At 43.8% G+C, this 16,956-nt stretch overlaps 1 protein-coding gene across 6 annotated transcripts in view; it reads right to left on the minus strand.

Moving 5' to 3' along the window:
* MYO3A (myosin IIIA) overlaps positions 1–16,956 on the minus strand; it is a 2,295,212-nt gene that overhangs the window by 1,743,176 nt on the left and 535,080 nt on the right. For all 6 annotated transcript variants that reach the window (XM_069648154.1, XM_069648153.1, XM_069648152.1 and 3 more), the window contains exon 11: positions 16,040–16,139. In XM_069648154.1, the coding sequence (XP_069504255.1) occupies positions 16,040–16,139 (100 nt within the window). The remainder of the gene's footprint in view (positions 1–16,039; positions 16,140–16,956) is intronic.

A 16,956-nucleotide genomic window follows, 5' to 3' on the forward strand; every position in this document is an offset into this window, starting at 1 on the left:
CATCCTTGAAACACAATGCATGTTTCTTCTTGTCTGGGATTTGGCTTTCTGCATGTATCCCTCACAGTTTTCCAGAGGAACCTCTTGCAGGAATCTTCAGGGTGTCTGTAAACTTTGCTCTGGTCCCTCGATCATTCATCCTGCTCCAGTGGGTTCAACTTTGCCCTGGAAGATATACTCCTTCTCGTGTCTCACCTTGTCTCACCTTGGTCAGAGTGTGTCTCTATGTTCTGCCTTTTTTCCGTGTGGGGGGAGCAAATAGGTATCGGATGTATGTGATTAAGGTCAAGTTCCTGACTTTGCCTGACCTGATTAACGGGACATGTCCAATGAGATATGTAAGTGTTAGCCTCTTTACTCTCTGCCGTCCTCTTCCTTGGCCTAGCGTTTGTGTAGAAAAGGGTGAGGTGAGTTGCAACATGGGAGACTGCTAAAAAATAGGATGGGGAATGGGCACAGAAAAGGGGGGTTACCGCATCTCACTATCTGTTGCCTCACCCACACTCACCGAAGATCCCCGACCTAGGTGATCCTTCTGCACTGGTCCTCTCCCATGGTCTGGATCCAAAGGTGATGGCCGTGCCCTGGCCACCTGAGAGAGAGATCCCCAGGGACTAGTAAGTGAGACACCCTTTGGTTTCTCACAACAGTCAGTTGGTCACTATAAATGGTATGACTGTATATCGGATGAAAATGAAGGGGCTTTCAAAAGTACCAGGTATTGACAAACAAGTGATTTTTATGATCAATTGGCAAGCTGTAAAAGGAGAATATATGGACATTGACCATCTACTGGGGTAAGGCAGACATCTGCTGATTCACAGTTGCATACTATAAATAAAAATGTACTCCCAGTGCCTCAATGTAGTTGTAATACTCCAGCCATAGTTTCAATAATGATCCCAAGAGATAATCCAATTCTGGGGATATTTTATGATTATGTTGAGGGAAAGAAGACTTATGGGTATTAATAAAAGCCAAGAAATGATTTCATTTATCAGATGGGTTGCACAATATAGAACCCCATATCAGTGTTTACTCAGTGGGTTGTACCCAATTCTTTCAGAGGGTTGATGATGCAGACCCTAATCAACACACCCACTATTCATGAATATGTGGATAATTTGAGGAATGATCTACAACCCGCTTTGGATGTGCACAAAAGAACATTTAGAAGGCAGCTGACAGTGCCAATACATTTTATGATAAGAAAGCATCTGTAAAAGACTATCAGGTTGATGACTTTGTGTTTCAATTCAATTTTGCCAAGAACAGATCAAAACAGTCAAAATTCATGAGAGCCTAGAATGGCCCATTTAAGATTATCAATAACATATATTTTCTTTATATAAATGTGTGTATAAATTCTTGACACAACATGGTGACAAAGTAACTGTTTGTACATGTAAATCAAATCAAGCCATACCACCCAAAATCCAGGATTTAAGAGATTGAGCAATCATTTAAGGAAAAAGTACAAAACGAAAAGAAGGCATGCCACAATAAAGGATTTGGAAACCATGAATTTTGCAGGTAAGTAGGTGTTTCAGAGGCAAATATAATCAGATAAAGGATACCAAAGCCAACAATTTTACAAGTACATATGTAGGTTTCTTGGGCGTTTGTGACAATACAAAGAATGGGAAACTATTTATTACAGGTGAGTAAGAATATTTGAATGCAATCTGAGAGTGACCGATGTTTAACTGTATTGTATCCCTAGGAGAAAGAAAAAGGCAGAACAAGGACCAATGATTTGAATTAATACTATACCTCTCTGTTTTTCTATACATCCAAGATATATCTCCTAAATCCATTTCCTCCATAGCATACCAAATGTGAGGGGCAGAGATGAAACGACAAGGAGGATACTGGATCTGAGAAGGCGAGATAGGAGAACAGGAAAGAGACCAGAAGAGGCAGATGGCGGTCATATTGATTGAAGATGATCAGCCAAACAAAATGATGAGAAATATGGAAGATCATAAAACAAAACCTAGAAAGATCAAATGCTGAAAAGCTGAAAGAAAAAAATAAAACTCACTCAAATATGTCATGATTTGGTAGAAGACAATCAGGATCAATGTATATTATCAAAAAAAATGTAAAAGAAACACTAAAGAATTAAATGTCCGAACAGGATTTCCCAGACCCTGAAAGACACCAGATTAGGGATAATTGGTTATGGGATAAAAAGAAATAATCAGAAACTGAAACGTATTGTGGGATGGACCTTCAGCAGTATTGAGAATCTGGAAATGAAGATGTAAACTATTGGGTTATGACAACAATGAATGCATCATGTTATAGTCATGTGCACGCAATTTTACATGTAAAAGAAAATTGTATTATGTAATAGACATGCAAGTCCTGTAATTTTATTTTATATTTAAGAAATGTGTCAATAAAGAGGTAAAAAAGAACCTGTTTAAAAAAGGGTCCACTATTAAGAATTCGGAATGTGAGTTTTTGTTATGTTCACTGCAATTCATTCTGCTTTTCAAAGACCGTTTTATCTGAGATCATTTTGAGAAAGGGGGGAAAATCTGTGAGGAAAATGTGTAAAATGCATGGTTCTGGTAGTTAAGGTACTCTGCATTGTAAATTCAAAAAGATAAAAACGGAAATGCATCTGTGCTACTAACATAATCCACTAATAAGTAATGAGATATGCTTTAGGGTGAATTAATGGCTTCAAAGATGCATTTTTATAAAAGTATAGTAAAAAAGCATGGTGGTAAAATATAGAAACCAGCCAATAGAGGTTACTTAGGCATGCAAAAGGTTAAATTATGAGAAAATAAGGTGCGTTTTAGGAATGAAAGTCCATTAAGCGAGTGAAGAAGGATGAAAGATGTAACATTTGCAATGGAAAGGAAGTTTGTATCATGCGCAACCAGGGCTCATTGTGCAGGAATCAAATCAGCATAACGAAGGAGATGACAGGGTCTAAAAGCAAAGAATAGAAATGAACTGTGAACTAACAATAGCAACCACCAATTCAGTATTATATGTTCATGACACAGAAAGCGGGGGAATGGGCCATCAGATCAGAAAAATAAAAAAAAGGGAGAAAAGATTGAATGGGATTTGGGAAGAGGATAGATCAGTTTTAAGGAGAGCAGGGGCTATATTTGAGACACAGTGACATGCAGTCAGACCCATAAGATGCAAAACCTTTCCAAGGGGAACACATCAGGACTCCTGTGAGATATACTCGAGAACTGGCAAACTACGAGGACACTGGAGGAAAAAGGGGAGGTCAACGAGTGAGAAAGGCTCAAACAGAGCAAACAGAGATTAAGAAAAAGGTCTTGATGCTGTGATTCACCGCTGTGAGTGATATGGAGATATCCAAGTCCAGCATTGGACATCCCAAGACAAATGCAGACCAGTCCTTGAATGCACGTATAGGCCAGCACAGAAAAACAAAAATAACATTTTCTAATCGAATTTTATGTGTTTAATGTCAACAAAGAAAGGCACAAACAAGCTATGGGGGGAACCCCCAACACCTTACATTATGCCCTGAGGCTTCCGGTTGTATCCTTTGCCCCACATTCCCTCCTTCAACTCCCCCTCCCTTCAACCTATAATGCCTCATCTAATAGTGAATGTTTAGCATCGGATTTAACAAGTCTGTGTGGAGAGGCCCATTGCTATTACCTGATCTCTGCATAGCTCTTAAATGTGCACATCCCTTGGCCGGTATCGAGTTAAGTCCCACTGGGTATTTTCTGTCTTTCCCCTTCCTTTCTAACCAAAGTTGGCGCAAAACTGTTGTAATTCCCCTTCCCTATCTCCCCCGCCCCCAGGAATTGCAGCAGTGATTATTTCCATTAAGTTAATGTCTTTGGCGGTATTCGACCATTCTTTCCGACTTGGCAGTTATTTTCTTTTCCAATATCTTTCTATGTATGCCCTTGCCGCTAACAACAGGAAGTGTGACATGTGGGGCAGGTTTAGCCCCCACTGCATCCACCCTGCAATCTTAATCCATCCCAGGACTTTGGTCCAATACATCTTAACCATGGGGCATCCCCGCCACTTATGCCAGTAGTCCCCCCTGTCTCTGCAACCATGCCAACACAGAGGTCTCACCATCTGAAACATTTTAGAGAGCTGCACTGCCTCATATTGCCACCTATGCAATAACTTCTCACAATGGAGTTTATGCTGGCATGTTATGGATGTTTTACCAGCCCTCAGACACAATTCCCATAGCTGTGTATCCACCTCCATGCCCACATCCCTTTCCCACCTTTGCTGGAGCCCTTCCACTGATTCCCCCCAAGGGTTTCTACCAGAGCTCTGTATTACAGTTATACGAGACTTGGCATGGTCGAATGCCCATCTAACACCTGTTCAACTGGTGTTAGGTCTCTCTGGATCCTGTTGTGCCATTTCTCTCCACACAAGACTCCCTTCAACCTAAGATATAGAAGTACTGGCAACCTTTCAATCCCCAGAATATCTTCCAACTCCTATATCCCAATAAATGTCCCCTCTCCCCACAGCTGGCTGACTCTGGACAATCCTGCCTAAAACCAACCCTGGAATTTCTCTGGTTCTGATACTTTGTCCTGCACTGGTAGGGCCCAGATGTGACTCATCGGTGAGGGCCATCTATTGATCCCTAACCCTGTAAGTGATTTCAATCCGGTACACACCCAAGTCAACGCATAGCATGTAGTGCACAACTGAAATCCTTATTTATTTTTGTCTAAAAGTTCTTTATTCTGAACGAAATACCACTCATATAATGCCCGTCTCCTAGAGCCCCTCCAGTCACACTGAACCAGGAATCAGGCTGGTTTGCAAAGTTAAAATATTTATTTATGTATTTACAATTTAATCACACTATGTTTTAATCGGTACAAAATAATCACCAATGGGGTGATGTAACACTGGATAATCTCTTTAATACACAAGGAGTAATAGTGAGCAAAACAATTAAGCACATAAATAATACATTTGTGTGCGTGTGTAGATCAGATAGCACTGTGGTTAAAGGTTCCCCCTGCACACCCTCAATCCCCAATAGGCAATGTAAAGAGATAGGAGCAGAGAGCAGGTATTCAGGAATGGCAGAATTCAAACAAAAGAACAATCCCACTTTCCCCCAGCAAACACAAGAGAAAATAGAATTGACTGTCAAGCTGTCTGAATGGCTTTTATAGTTATCTTGAAAATGGATTGGGCAAAAACACTAAATATGGTTTAAATTGCTGAAATTGTTATAATTCTTATGGGAGCCGCTTTGGATGGTTGCACGAAAACACAAGCAATAGTTTAGTACCAAGAAACAATTTGAAATCGTAAAATTCAGGTCGGGAGCAATCATAAGCTGTTTTACACGTGTAAGAATTTCCCTAAAACGAAATTTGCGGCAAACTTTTCATTGCGCGATAACCGCGATAACGGGATAACTGTATGGATTTGGGATGCGGTTTTAGATGTGATTTAATCGATGGTTTCTAGCACAAAACTTGAGGAATTTATGGACGTTTTAGTGGAGGTAGTTTTTTCGAGAATGGAGAACAGGAATGCACTTTTAAAATGACAAAAAAGCTTTCTTACACTAGAGGATAACTATGAAGACAACGAATACCACACAGGAACACAGCCACTTGATCAGGGCGACTGCCTGCAGTGGTCCCGCCTTCTTCAGATGAGAAAAATCAGCGCAGAGATATATTTAACAATACTAGCACAAGGGGAAGATAGGAGGGATTGGATAGAGAGTTCAGACAATTCAAAAATATTCTTAACAAAGCAAGTTCTGAAAACAAGATAGGATGGATTTTAAAATAGGGATTAACTAGACAAGGTACATAGGCTAGTGACACAGTTCTTTTCTAGAGATACTCACTAGATATGTTTCAAACGGAACCGTCGGGATTCTGGTCAGGGATTCTGGTCAGGACAGACTGCTGGGCACATTGGATTTGGGCAGCTTCAAGGCGCTCTGGACACCACACGACACAGGACTGGATCTGATCTATAATGCACTCTGGTCACAGCAGGGCAAGGGACTGGATTGGATCTGCCCTTTTTGGTTCTGAGGATCATTATTTCAGCAGACAAGCAGTACAGCGCAGCCCGACTGTACTTTAGTTCCCCTTAGGTTTGTGGGGTTGGTTCTGGAAAATGAGGCCTCATGGTTCAGCTATGCATTGGGTTCTGCTTTGCCAAGTTTCTGGAATATGGAGCAAGGAAGATGGAAAGTTCTGCAGCACGGTGCTCCGCCAGCATTCGGATAGTGGGTGAATCTGTCCGTCCTTTTCTGCCCTCTGCTGTCTCTATTTATGCTATGATGACGGGGGGTGTGTGCTGGTTTAGCCTAAGCTCGCCCCTTTGCCAGGGATTGGTCAGAATCTCCTCTCTGCCTTGATAGGAGGAGAAAACAGGTGTCACCTTTATGGTGTGGGTTTATGAGGCTTAGAGTCCACCCCTAGCCTCTTGAACACAAAATCTACTTTTGACATAATACATATTTACACATATGCAACCTCTATAACAACCACAAATATAGATTACATGTTTTGTACAGCAGCTACTCCTCCAAACCCCGTAGCCGTGGGATCTTGTGTCTGCTTTTCCCAGAAGTTCGCCCTTTTCTTCAGGAACACAATGTACTATTTATCAGCAAATTTCTACAAGTGTACGTGTATAACGTGGGCATAAGTGTATACAGTTTCATACTTCTAGCAGAAATACATTTGGTGTAAAATCACATTTTCTGCTGTTTCTTTCCAAAATATGCCTCTTGAAATGTGCAGCCAAAAATTAGATTTACAATTTTGTTATTTTTGTCTTTTGGACAATTGTAAGTGGCAAGTTATATGTATTTAAACAAAATGTTCTTTGTGAATGTCCAGCCACAGATGGTTGTTTGTCTCTGCCTCTTTTTGTCTCTTCAGTTCAGGAACAGTCTCCTCCCCGTTCTCTTAGCAGAGGCCATTTTACGACAGTCCTCACACCTAGCCTTTCCTGCTTTGCAGCTGTTCATTGTTTCCTTTCCAACTGCAGACCAGGTTCTTCCTACACCCTATAATTATCCTTTAGGTGTGATTTCCTGGTGGAGAGAGCTGGAGGGGAGGCCTTGCCTCTGTGAGAAAAGCTGTTATTCCAGTTTGGTTGCTTTAGCCAGGCTTAAAGTTAAATGTTCATTCTGCATTTTTCCTTAGCTTACAACAAACTTGTGGGATCAAATCACAGCTAAATACTTCAAGATTTTAAACCATTAAACCATGCAATCAAAATAATTACAAGATGGGTTACTCTCAATAACAGGCATCTTAGCTTGCAAACATTTTATTTTAGTTTATATATATTTAAAGTTTTAATCCTGCAGGCCCCTGACAGCTGTCATTCAGGCGGCCGAGGGTAGTGTGCCCAGAGTTTGACAGAGCCCCTTTTGCTGTGGAAATCCCTTGATGCTTTCAGCTTTTCAGGACATTGTGAGTTCACAATGGTTTCTTATACTAAGTGGATTGTAGCACCCAGCAAGATTTTTGGATGTTTGAGGGTATTTTGTACTGGCATTCTGCAGTTTCAGCAACAAAGAAAAAGAATTTAAAGCAGGATTTTGGGGTTTCCTTCAGCAAAGCACTGCTTTTCCTTCTGTACGCCATCTTCACATGTTGTGGAGCCCAGTGACATGTTTCAGGATTGAGATCTCTGTTCCACCACTGACAACATGCATGGCAGATTGGGCAGCCATCTTTTTGTGCGTTGCAAAGCACGATTTCCAGAGGTTTTGGCTCGCACAAGGGTTTTGCGGCCATTTTGATGTTTCTGGCATCATCAGAACACAGTGATGCCACATGGCAGAGCAACAAGTGGGTTGAATCATCTCTCAACCCGCCTGCACCCCTTCCCAAAACCTCCAAGTAAACTCCCGGCAAGGGTGATATCTAATTCACCTCGGGTGCAGCCCTCTTAGGACCCAAAGCCACTCCCCCACCATGGCTGGGTGCAGGTGAACATTTTCCAGGAAGATCCATTGTTTGTCCTCGTCCTTTCTGAGGTGGGGTACCATTGCCCTCATTTGCACTGATTTATAGTATTACCCTGGATCTAGGAATCCCACCCCCCCTTTTCCTTAGGCAATATCAATGTGTCATATCCCGCCCTCAGTTTCTAATCTTGCCATATGAACCGCAACATCCGAGACTTAGCCTCCCTGAGAAGGGCCTCCGGGGCTTTCACCGGTAACATCCGAAAGAGGTACACCACTCTGGGCAGGAGGTTCATTTTCAAGGCATTCAACCTGCCCGTCCATGAAATGTGCCCTTTTACCCAGCCCAAAATCTCATTGAACAATTTGCCAAAAAGAGAAGGGTAGTTGGCATCACCCAAGTCTCACATCAGCCTAAATATGGTAACCCTAGGTACTGTATCTTCTCTAACTCAATTTCCAACCCCAGGGGCTGCAGGGTCTCCACATCTCCTTTCTCCTTGTTCACCTTGAAGCCGGCGTATTCCTCGTACTTTGCAATAATATCTAGGGCAGCGGGGATCAAGCTCGACGGATTCAACAGATGAAGCAGAACGTCACCTGCATAAAGTCCTTCCTAGAATTCCCTCCACCCGACCCTGATCCCTTCCACTTGTGGGGCCTGCCTGAGCCTCTCTGCGAGCGGCTATATTGACAGAGTGAAGAGAAGAAGCGAGGGGCCCTCTGTGCCCCTCTGCAGCCTAATAAACCTAGATAGCCTTCCATTGGCTGCCCCCCTCACCACAGGGCAGCATACAATGGCCGAATTCCCTCCAACATTTTTTCACTGAATCTGTATTTCCAAAAAACACAATAAGGAAATCCCCAATTCACCTGATCAAACACCTTCTTGGCATCCAGGACCACCAGCAATGGGTTTACCCTTCCCCTTCACTGCCTCTTCCATCAAATGTAGCATTTTACATACTGTGTTTGCCCCCTGCATCCCCCGCATAAACCCCACATGGTCAGAATGGACCAGGCACGGCATGACCCCCTCCATCCGCGTGGCCAGTATTGTGGTAAAAATCTTGGCATCCACATTTAACAGAGATATTGGGCGGTAAGATTTACAATTCCTAGGATCCTTTCCCTCCTTGGGTATGACGGTTATCAACATCCCGCCAAAAGAGGGGGGTGCCCTCCCCGTGGAAAAGACATGATTGAACAATCTAGCCATGTGTTGTGCCAAGCTGCCAGAGAATACCTTATAAAACCCTGCGGTATATCAGACTTCACTGGGGGCCTTCCCTAATTTAAACCCGCTAATTGCCAGAGTACCTCCCCTCCTGGGTGATCGGGGTCTCCATGTCTTCCAGCTCTTTCCCACACAATTGCGGGAGGAAAACCTCATTCAAATACCCCTCCACCGCCCCTTCTTCCAAACTCCCCTCTTCTCCATATAATTGCTCATAAAATATGGCAAATTCCTGAAACACTTCACAAGTCCTAGTATGTAGCTTTCCTCCGGAGTACTCAACAGCTGATACCCACCTATCCGCTCTTTGTCCCCAGAGCTTCACTGCCAGCAAGGCATCAGCCTTATCCCCCGTCCCGTAATACTGCTGTCTCAATGACTGGAGGCCTGCAACCACCCTCCCCAACTCAATTACCCTCAGCTCCTGTTGTTTGCCCCTGGTCAATTCCAGATCCTCCTTAACATTATTCCCCCCACGTGGATCTCCCGTCTCCAGTGCCCTTATTTCCTTCCTCAGCATCTCAGCTCAAAGTGTCCTCATTCTCTTTTTAGCCATGCCCTAGCGTATCAGGAGGCCCCGCCACGTAGCTTTAGCTGCCTCCAACACTGTTTCCAGGTCCACTTCCCCTGTATCATTGATGCTAAAGTATTCTTCAATAACAGCCTTCATTTCCTCGACAAAGACTATGGGCCTCATTCCGAATATGGTGGTAGCCATGGAACAATTAGCTCCATGGCTGCCTCCATACCAGTACCGCCTCCGGCTTGGTGCAATGAGGACTTACCGGTACATTCCGAGCTTGGAGGGACTGGTAAATCCCCATTGACAAAACCATTCCCCATTCCCATTTCAGCCCCCATAGGGCTCAATGGGAACGGGGGAGGAGCAAATAACGGTACCACACATTTGCAGTACCGTTATTGGCTCCAAAGTCCCTTAACGGTCCCGTCCACAACGCCTGGTCAGACCAGGCATTAAAGGAGGGACCCGCTAATGGACCTCGGAATTGGGCGCAAAGGGTTTACCGGCACCAGTGTCCTTACCGGTGCCGGTAATCCCTTTGCGCCCAACTCGGAATGAGGACCTATGTCTTTCTGCAACATATAATTACACCGCCAGAGAGATTCCTTTGTTTTGAGTCCCCACAGTGACACAGACATGGAGACCATATCCTGGTATGACCAACTAATAGGGATATGTGTATGCATTACCACTCACTGACCCTGTGACCTCTGCATAAACCAATAGTCGATCCTCGAACTGGACTATAAAATGGGGAGAAAAGGGTATAGCTCCTGACGACCTGATGACCTTCCCTCCACACACCCACCAATCCACCAAGTCCTGGCATCTCATGTAACCCAGGAGGCCCCCCCCACTCTTGCCCCATTCTCCCACCTCCTTCATTACTCTAACCCTCACTATATTCCATTCCCCCGTCCGCCCACATATTGAAATCCCCCTGAGTAACAATAGTCCCACCGCCTGACTAAGTATTTCACCCGCGGCTTCCCGGAGGAACTGGGGCTGTCCCGTGTTAGGGCAATATATTGTAGCTACAGATACCTGCACTCCTTCCAGTGTCCCCAAAACCACCAGGGCCCTCCCATCTGCCCGCTTCCACACCCGTGGCTCACCTAACCTAATCCACATATTGAGGAGGATGTCCACTCCATCTTTCTTAACAGTGCTACGATGCCCGAAAGACCTGTCCGATCAGGGACCCTGAAATACGCAGTTCCTCCCCCTTGACCAGCCTTGTCTCCTGGACTACCAGCACATCCAGCACCCTATTACGAAAGTCCCTCCCCAATAAAGACTGTTTTGTTGGTGAGTTCAGTCCTTTTATATTTATGGTTTCCATCTCTAATACATCGGCCCAGCCTCTATTGTCAACCTCCACCATTCAGAGTTCCCTTTAACCCTCCCGGCCCCTCCACTCCCCGCAGATCACTATCACCAAACTGATCACTATGTTCTCCCCCCTCGCCTTCCAACCCACCCTTCCCCCAACCCTACTCTCCCTCCCCCAAATGAAGAACCATCTCCCTTTCAGGATGCCCACCTTGTGATGGGCTACCAAAGGCAACTATTTGCCTCGTTCGCCATCTCATTTAACACCTCTCTTTCCCCATAGTCCCCTTACTCTTTCCTGACCATGTTTGGCCCATGTGTGTCTCTGGCAGTGATTTCCCCCTCTCAGGGGACTCCTCATTTCATCTGCGGAGGGGTGTTATTTTTTTAATATTTCCTACCACCAGGCATCCTCTTCTTTGCTCTCTGAAGTCCCTCTGGGCCTCATTGCTCCACCACTCCAACCATAGCCGCTTCCAGGCTTTCACTCGAGTCATCCCCCTTTTGGACCTGCAGGACATGCTGTGCCTCCTGGCCACTAGAGTCTGTCTCACCTCTTTCGATAGACAGGGTAAATGGAAAGAACCAGCGGTATCTGAGACCATTTTCCGTCAACCATTGCGTTAAGGGTTGTCAGTCCCTCTGCCGGGACAAGGTAAGGAACGAAAGGTCCTGGAACACCCTTACTCTGTCCCCTTCATATTGAAAACTCCCTAATCGCTTTGCATTTTGAAAAACCTACATTTTTTCTCTGTATCTTATGAAGCGTACCACTATTGACCTTGGCCCTCTGCCCCCTCCACCTCTGCCATTGTGGGCTCTCTCCAGTTGCACTTCTTTTCCACCTTTCAGTGCAAAGAGTTGGTTTATCAGTCCTTAAACCTTTCTTCCTACATCCACTGCCGTCTCTCCCTTTTGCTCTCTGACCCCCAGGATGTGCAGGTTGTTACAGCGCTCCCTGTTTTCAAGATCGTCCAGTTTCAACAGGGTATCCTCTTCCCTTAGTTCCAGGTCCATCAGTCATGCTTTGTATTTCATGTCCAGCAGGTCCATTTGTAAATGGTTATTCTCCATCCCCTCCATCTAATCTTTCAGCTTGTCCATTTAGCCCTTCAGATCGCAAATTGATGCCTGTATGTTTTGTCCGGATTGCCTTGATTCTTTGGAGAATGTCCTTTAAATCATCCCTAGTCAGAGCTGAATCTGGGGCGTCCCTCCGCCACTATCTTATTTTGCGTGCCAGGGACTTCCCTCATGTCACTTCCAGAGCTTCTCCGGAAGCGCTGTAGGGACACAAAACCAGTCACCGCACTCTCCCTTAGTCATAGGGGGCCCTGGTATTTCTCCAGCATGGCCTTGGGCTGCAGTCAGCTTGGTTCAGCTTCCACCAATGCGTTCAGAAACCGATGCCATTCCAATGTTCAACTTCTCCTCTCTCCATGGCCTGCTGAGTGCTTCCACCTCCTGCTCAGTTCAGTCCATGAGCCACTGTGGGTTAGCTCCCCAGGCAGCTGTGGGGCTCTTGTACCCCCTACCTCCATCCTCCTCCCTTTGTTCTTATGGGTGCCTCAGCCGCTGTGTCAACCTCGCTCAGTCCACACTGCCGTGGTACAGACCGCACTGCTCCATCTCCCCAGTGCTGATGTGGGGGGCCTTGCCTGTATGATGATGGGGGCGAGCACTCTGCCCCCCTGTCTCGTCGAAGTAGGCACTCGGAATTCCCCGGCCTCCTGGGAGCAGCGCTGGATGCTACGGCCTGCCCCTGCTCTCTAGGCTGTCTAGGCTCACCTTCTTTCTCTTCTGCGGCCCAGCACTGCTCTGCTGGCCATCCGGTGACGTCCACCCATCGTCTTCACCCTTCTATGTGGGTCTGCTCCTTCCTCTCAAGACTGGCGTACTCCGTGTAGCAATGCTTTGCTTCCCTGCCAAGGTATGCCTGTCACCGCTCTCTGACCTCGCCTCGGCCGTGTCGCTTCTCCTGCCTTCGCAGGACTCTGCCAGCCACTTCAGACCCTGCACCTGATGCACTGCGGCTCCACACACTGCTACACACTTCCCAGTACCTCAACAGAGAGGGGGGGGAATAGAACGTTCTATCTCCGTGTAGACGGCCTGTGGCAGAGCACTGTCACTATGCGACAATTTTGGTCCACACCCTCTGGTAGTCTCCATCAAAAAATAACATTTTGAAGTATGAACACTTCAAGTTATTTGAAACAGCAAGTGCGCATTGCGTGCTTTCAAAACTATTACTTTTAATGCTGTGAACAACTGAATAGAAAGACAGATTTGGCCCCTGTTGATAAGTAGTAAATCACAGTTTATTTCAGAACTAGGGATCAGTCTATTCAACACTAATGGACATAATTTAGGATCTCTTCCGCAAATTACACTTTGAATATGTAATGCTGTGTTTTGTTTTGAATGGTGGCTGAATTTCTAAAGGAATAAAGATGATGTAATCAGTAAAACGTTAATTAGTGTCACATTTAGCCTAAGTAATTATTTCAGCTTTGGACAAAAAGGTAAGACGGTATTTCTGGGTCATCATGTAAGACCTCTGTTTGAATTACATATGAATTGAATGCAAATACACGATGATATGGCAGTAAACTGCCCTACCATAATATCCCTACACCCAGCCGATAGCTTATTTCTAATCAGTAGATGTTGTATTCTTTAATAATTTGTGTCATTATCCAGGCCTCCAATACTGTTGTATCGGGCTCAGCACGTCTATGCTTACATTGTCTTTACTGAAGCACATCAGTGTCCTAATCTGAAAAGATTCCGAAGAGTTATTTAGATGTTTGGAAACATTAGAGCATCCTAAAGCAGCAAAGGTTTAGCACAGCTTGCCTACTGCAAAAAGGGCCATAACCAGAAACAGTTTATAAAGAAGAAGCGTGTTCTAAAGTGTGAGGTCTCCTTGTGCTGGGATGATATTTAGGTGTCCAGTCATTTGGTCGACTACAAACTGGTCGACTGCAATTTGGTCGACGTCATTTGGTTGAAAACCAAATGGTCGCATTTTTTTTATTTATTTATATATGTGTTTTGTGGGTTTTCCTGTAAAAAGAAAAAAAAAGAAAGAAAAAAAGCGGGTTGGGGGGGGACCCCCCCAAAAAAAAAAAAAAAAGGGGGTAAAAATAAAAAAAAATAAAAAATTCGACCATTTGGTTTTCGACCAAATTGATTCGACCAGTTGTCCAGTCGACCAATTGTTTTCGACCAAATGACTGGCAACCGATGATTTATGTCCTATTTAGTTTGTCTAGTGGTGGTTGAGCCCCTCACAATTTGATTTAAACCTATGCAAACAATAAAGATTTGAATGTGCTCACTTGATTCAAACAATTTGTATCTTAAGCTTGAAATATTTCAAAAATGTCAAACCTCGATTTGAGCTGCTTCAATAGGTAAGAATGGAAGTTGGTGCAAAATGATATGAATATCTCTGTGGCATTAATGAATTCTGTAATACTAAAATGTTAAGAGGAAATGGAATTACAGCGTACTCTGACTTTAATATCTCAAGCCAATTCAGAACAATTTAAGACAAATGTGTGCCTACTATCGCAAAACCTGTTGAACCAGCCCGAGATACTAATGCCACTGGAAAGCATATTTGCATGTTTACGTTCAGTGGTTAGGCCAGACTGTGCCAAATCATGCATATTTGGGCTAATTCTGAATCAGCTTGTGAGTCAGAGTTGAACCTTGGTTCAAGTCAAACACTTTCATTGCCCATTTCAAATTTTATCTCAAAGGTGTTTTTCTCACCGAGCTCCCAGCAGGTTCTCTGCCACGGTGGCACTGCAGTTACCCAATGCTTACCTCCTATAAGGGCCTTGGCTTCCACACCCTTCTCCACTGTGACAATGTGCTCCACACTCCCCTTTGTGTTACGTGGAATGCTCCTGCACCAGGTGAACAGATTACAAATATTGCAGCTAGGCTATGAGCAGATGCACGTCATACCACAAGGGTTGGAAATGGCATCTCATTTGTCTAAGATTCTCAACCACTGCAGTTGGATCTATTGCATTTTTAATCCTAATCATACTCACCTGCGGAAATTACCTAGTGTAATTCAGTTTGCATCTGTATTGATGTGCAGGTGAGGGATCGTTTAATCAAACAGCTATTGTTAGTGTTTAGGGACATGTATCTCTATTATTTAACCTTTGTTGTATATAGTTTACTGCATCTTAACTTTTTGAACCACTGCTTGTTGATATAAATGAGGACAAATAAAATCAAGAGAAGCAAGGAAATAAAGAGACTAAGAAATACAAGTTGATTGAGATATGTTAAGCTTAAGGTCACATTTGTGATATGCACAACGATTTAGAATGCAAATAGACAAATCATGTTGAGCTTCTCTTAGTCCACTGCCAGTAAACAAATAGTGTGAGCCCACTAGATTGTGGGAGGTACCTTTTGTAATTTAGTCAAATCTCCTCACACAGTTTCCTTTTTTATAGTTGAGTTGAAGGCATAAAGTCAAATCAACGTGTGCCAGGCAAGACAGCACAATCTAGGAACAAGTAAACCTGGATGCAAATGTCGATGTTTTCTTTGCTCTGGTGAAGGCATTATACCACAATTTTGCTTACTCTGCAGCTGTTGTTAACATCATGTAAAGTGGTAGCATTGGAGGGTTAAACTTGAGATTGTCATGAGTGTATTACAAAAAACATGAAATAAAAAAAATGTAAAAAATACTTAACCAGAAATCTTCAAACAACGCAACCATCTTAAGTCTTTATTGTTGTCAATCGCGGTTGATTCCATTTTGGGTAAAGACAACTGGAATTGCTTTGTTTCATTAGATAACCATTTTAATTAACCAAGGGATCACAGCTTCCACTTTATCCAACACAGTTATAATGTGCCTTACTTAAAGTGTGTGTACTTTATCATATGCTCCTACATGCATTGCATATATCGACACAGAGGACATTTTCATTAATACACTAACCTCATCAAGTGCCTCCAAAGTAGCCAAATCATCTGCGTCTTCATGATTGGATGTTAATGACCGTCTGCAGTTGCCTTTTTTGGTATGAATACGCTCATGCCTATAAAAACAAGCACACACTGTTCTATGAATTGTTTATTTTCAAACGCAATAAGTTTAGAAGTGAATATGGCAGGTGTGTCCCTATGTCCCATAATAATAACAATGGCCAATTTTCCAAAGGAATGTGAAGAAGGAAGCATATAATCAATTCCATGTACTTATCCTCCGATACCATTTTCACCTTTTGATAATGCACAGCCCAAGGCTTGCACTTTTGGAGTCTGCTTCCATAAAAAACTCAAACTCATCTCCCTCTATACTCCTTTGCACTTTTCAATAAAATCCTCAAATCTGCCACATTCACCCGCTACAGCTTAGTTAGATCATCTCCCATCTCAGTATGAACATACTGTCATCAAGCCAGGCACCTGTCTTTACAGAATGTCTCCTTTTTCTACTATCTGCTCCTTATTTCCATAATTATCTATGGGCTATCTCCCCCAACTAGCTGGCAGTATCCATTTCTCTTGTCTCTCTTGTCCTCAAAATGATCTCCTTCCCACATCCCCCTTCCCTTCCTCCCACCTCCAATCCTCTAACTTATTGGCCCTTCACCACTGGAATTTTCGCTCACCTGACATAGCGACAACCCAGTTAGTGGAAGGATTCAAAACCAGACTAAAGATCCACTTACTAGCCATGTAGGGTGCATCTCCATCCTCCCTCCCCATATTCCTACCTTTTACAAATAACTCTCTGTCTCATCCAAGCCTGATGTAAAATGTAATTGTGTAACTGCTGGCTCTATCTTTAATAATGGATAGTATATGTATGTATGCTGTGACGAATCCTTGCATGTCGTCACTTCTCCCCCA

This window comes from Ambystoma mexicanum, chromosome 2q, assembly GCF_040938575.1.
Source record: "Ambystoma mexicanum isolate Mex_15411 chromosome 2q, UKY_AmexF1_1, whole genome shotgun sequence".
Taxonomy (NCBI): domain Eukaryota; kingdom Metazoa; phylum Chordata; class Amphibia; order Caudata; family Ambystomatidae; genus Ambystoma; species Ambystoma mexicanum.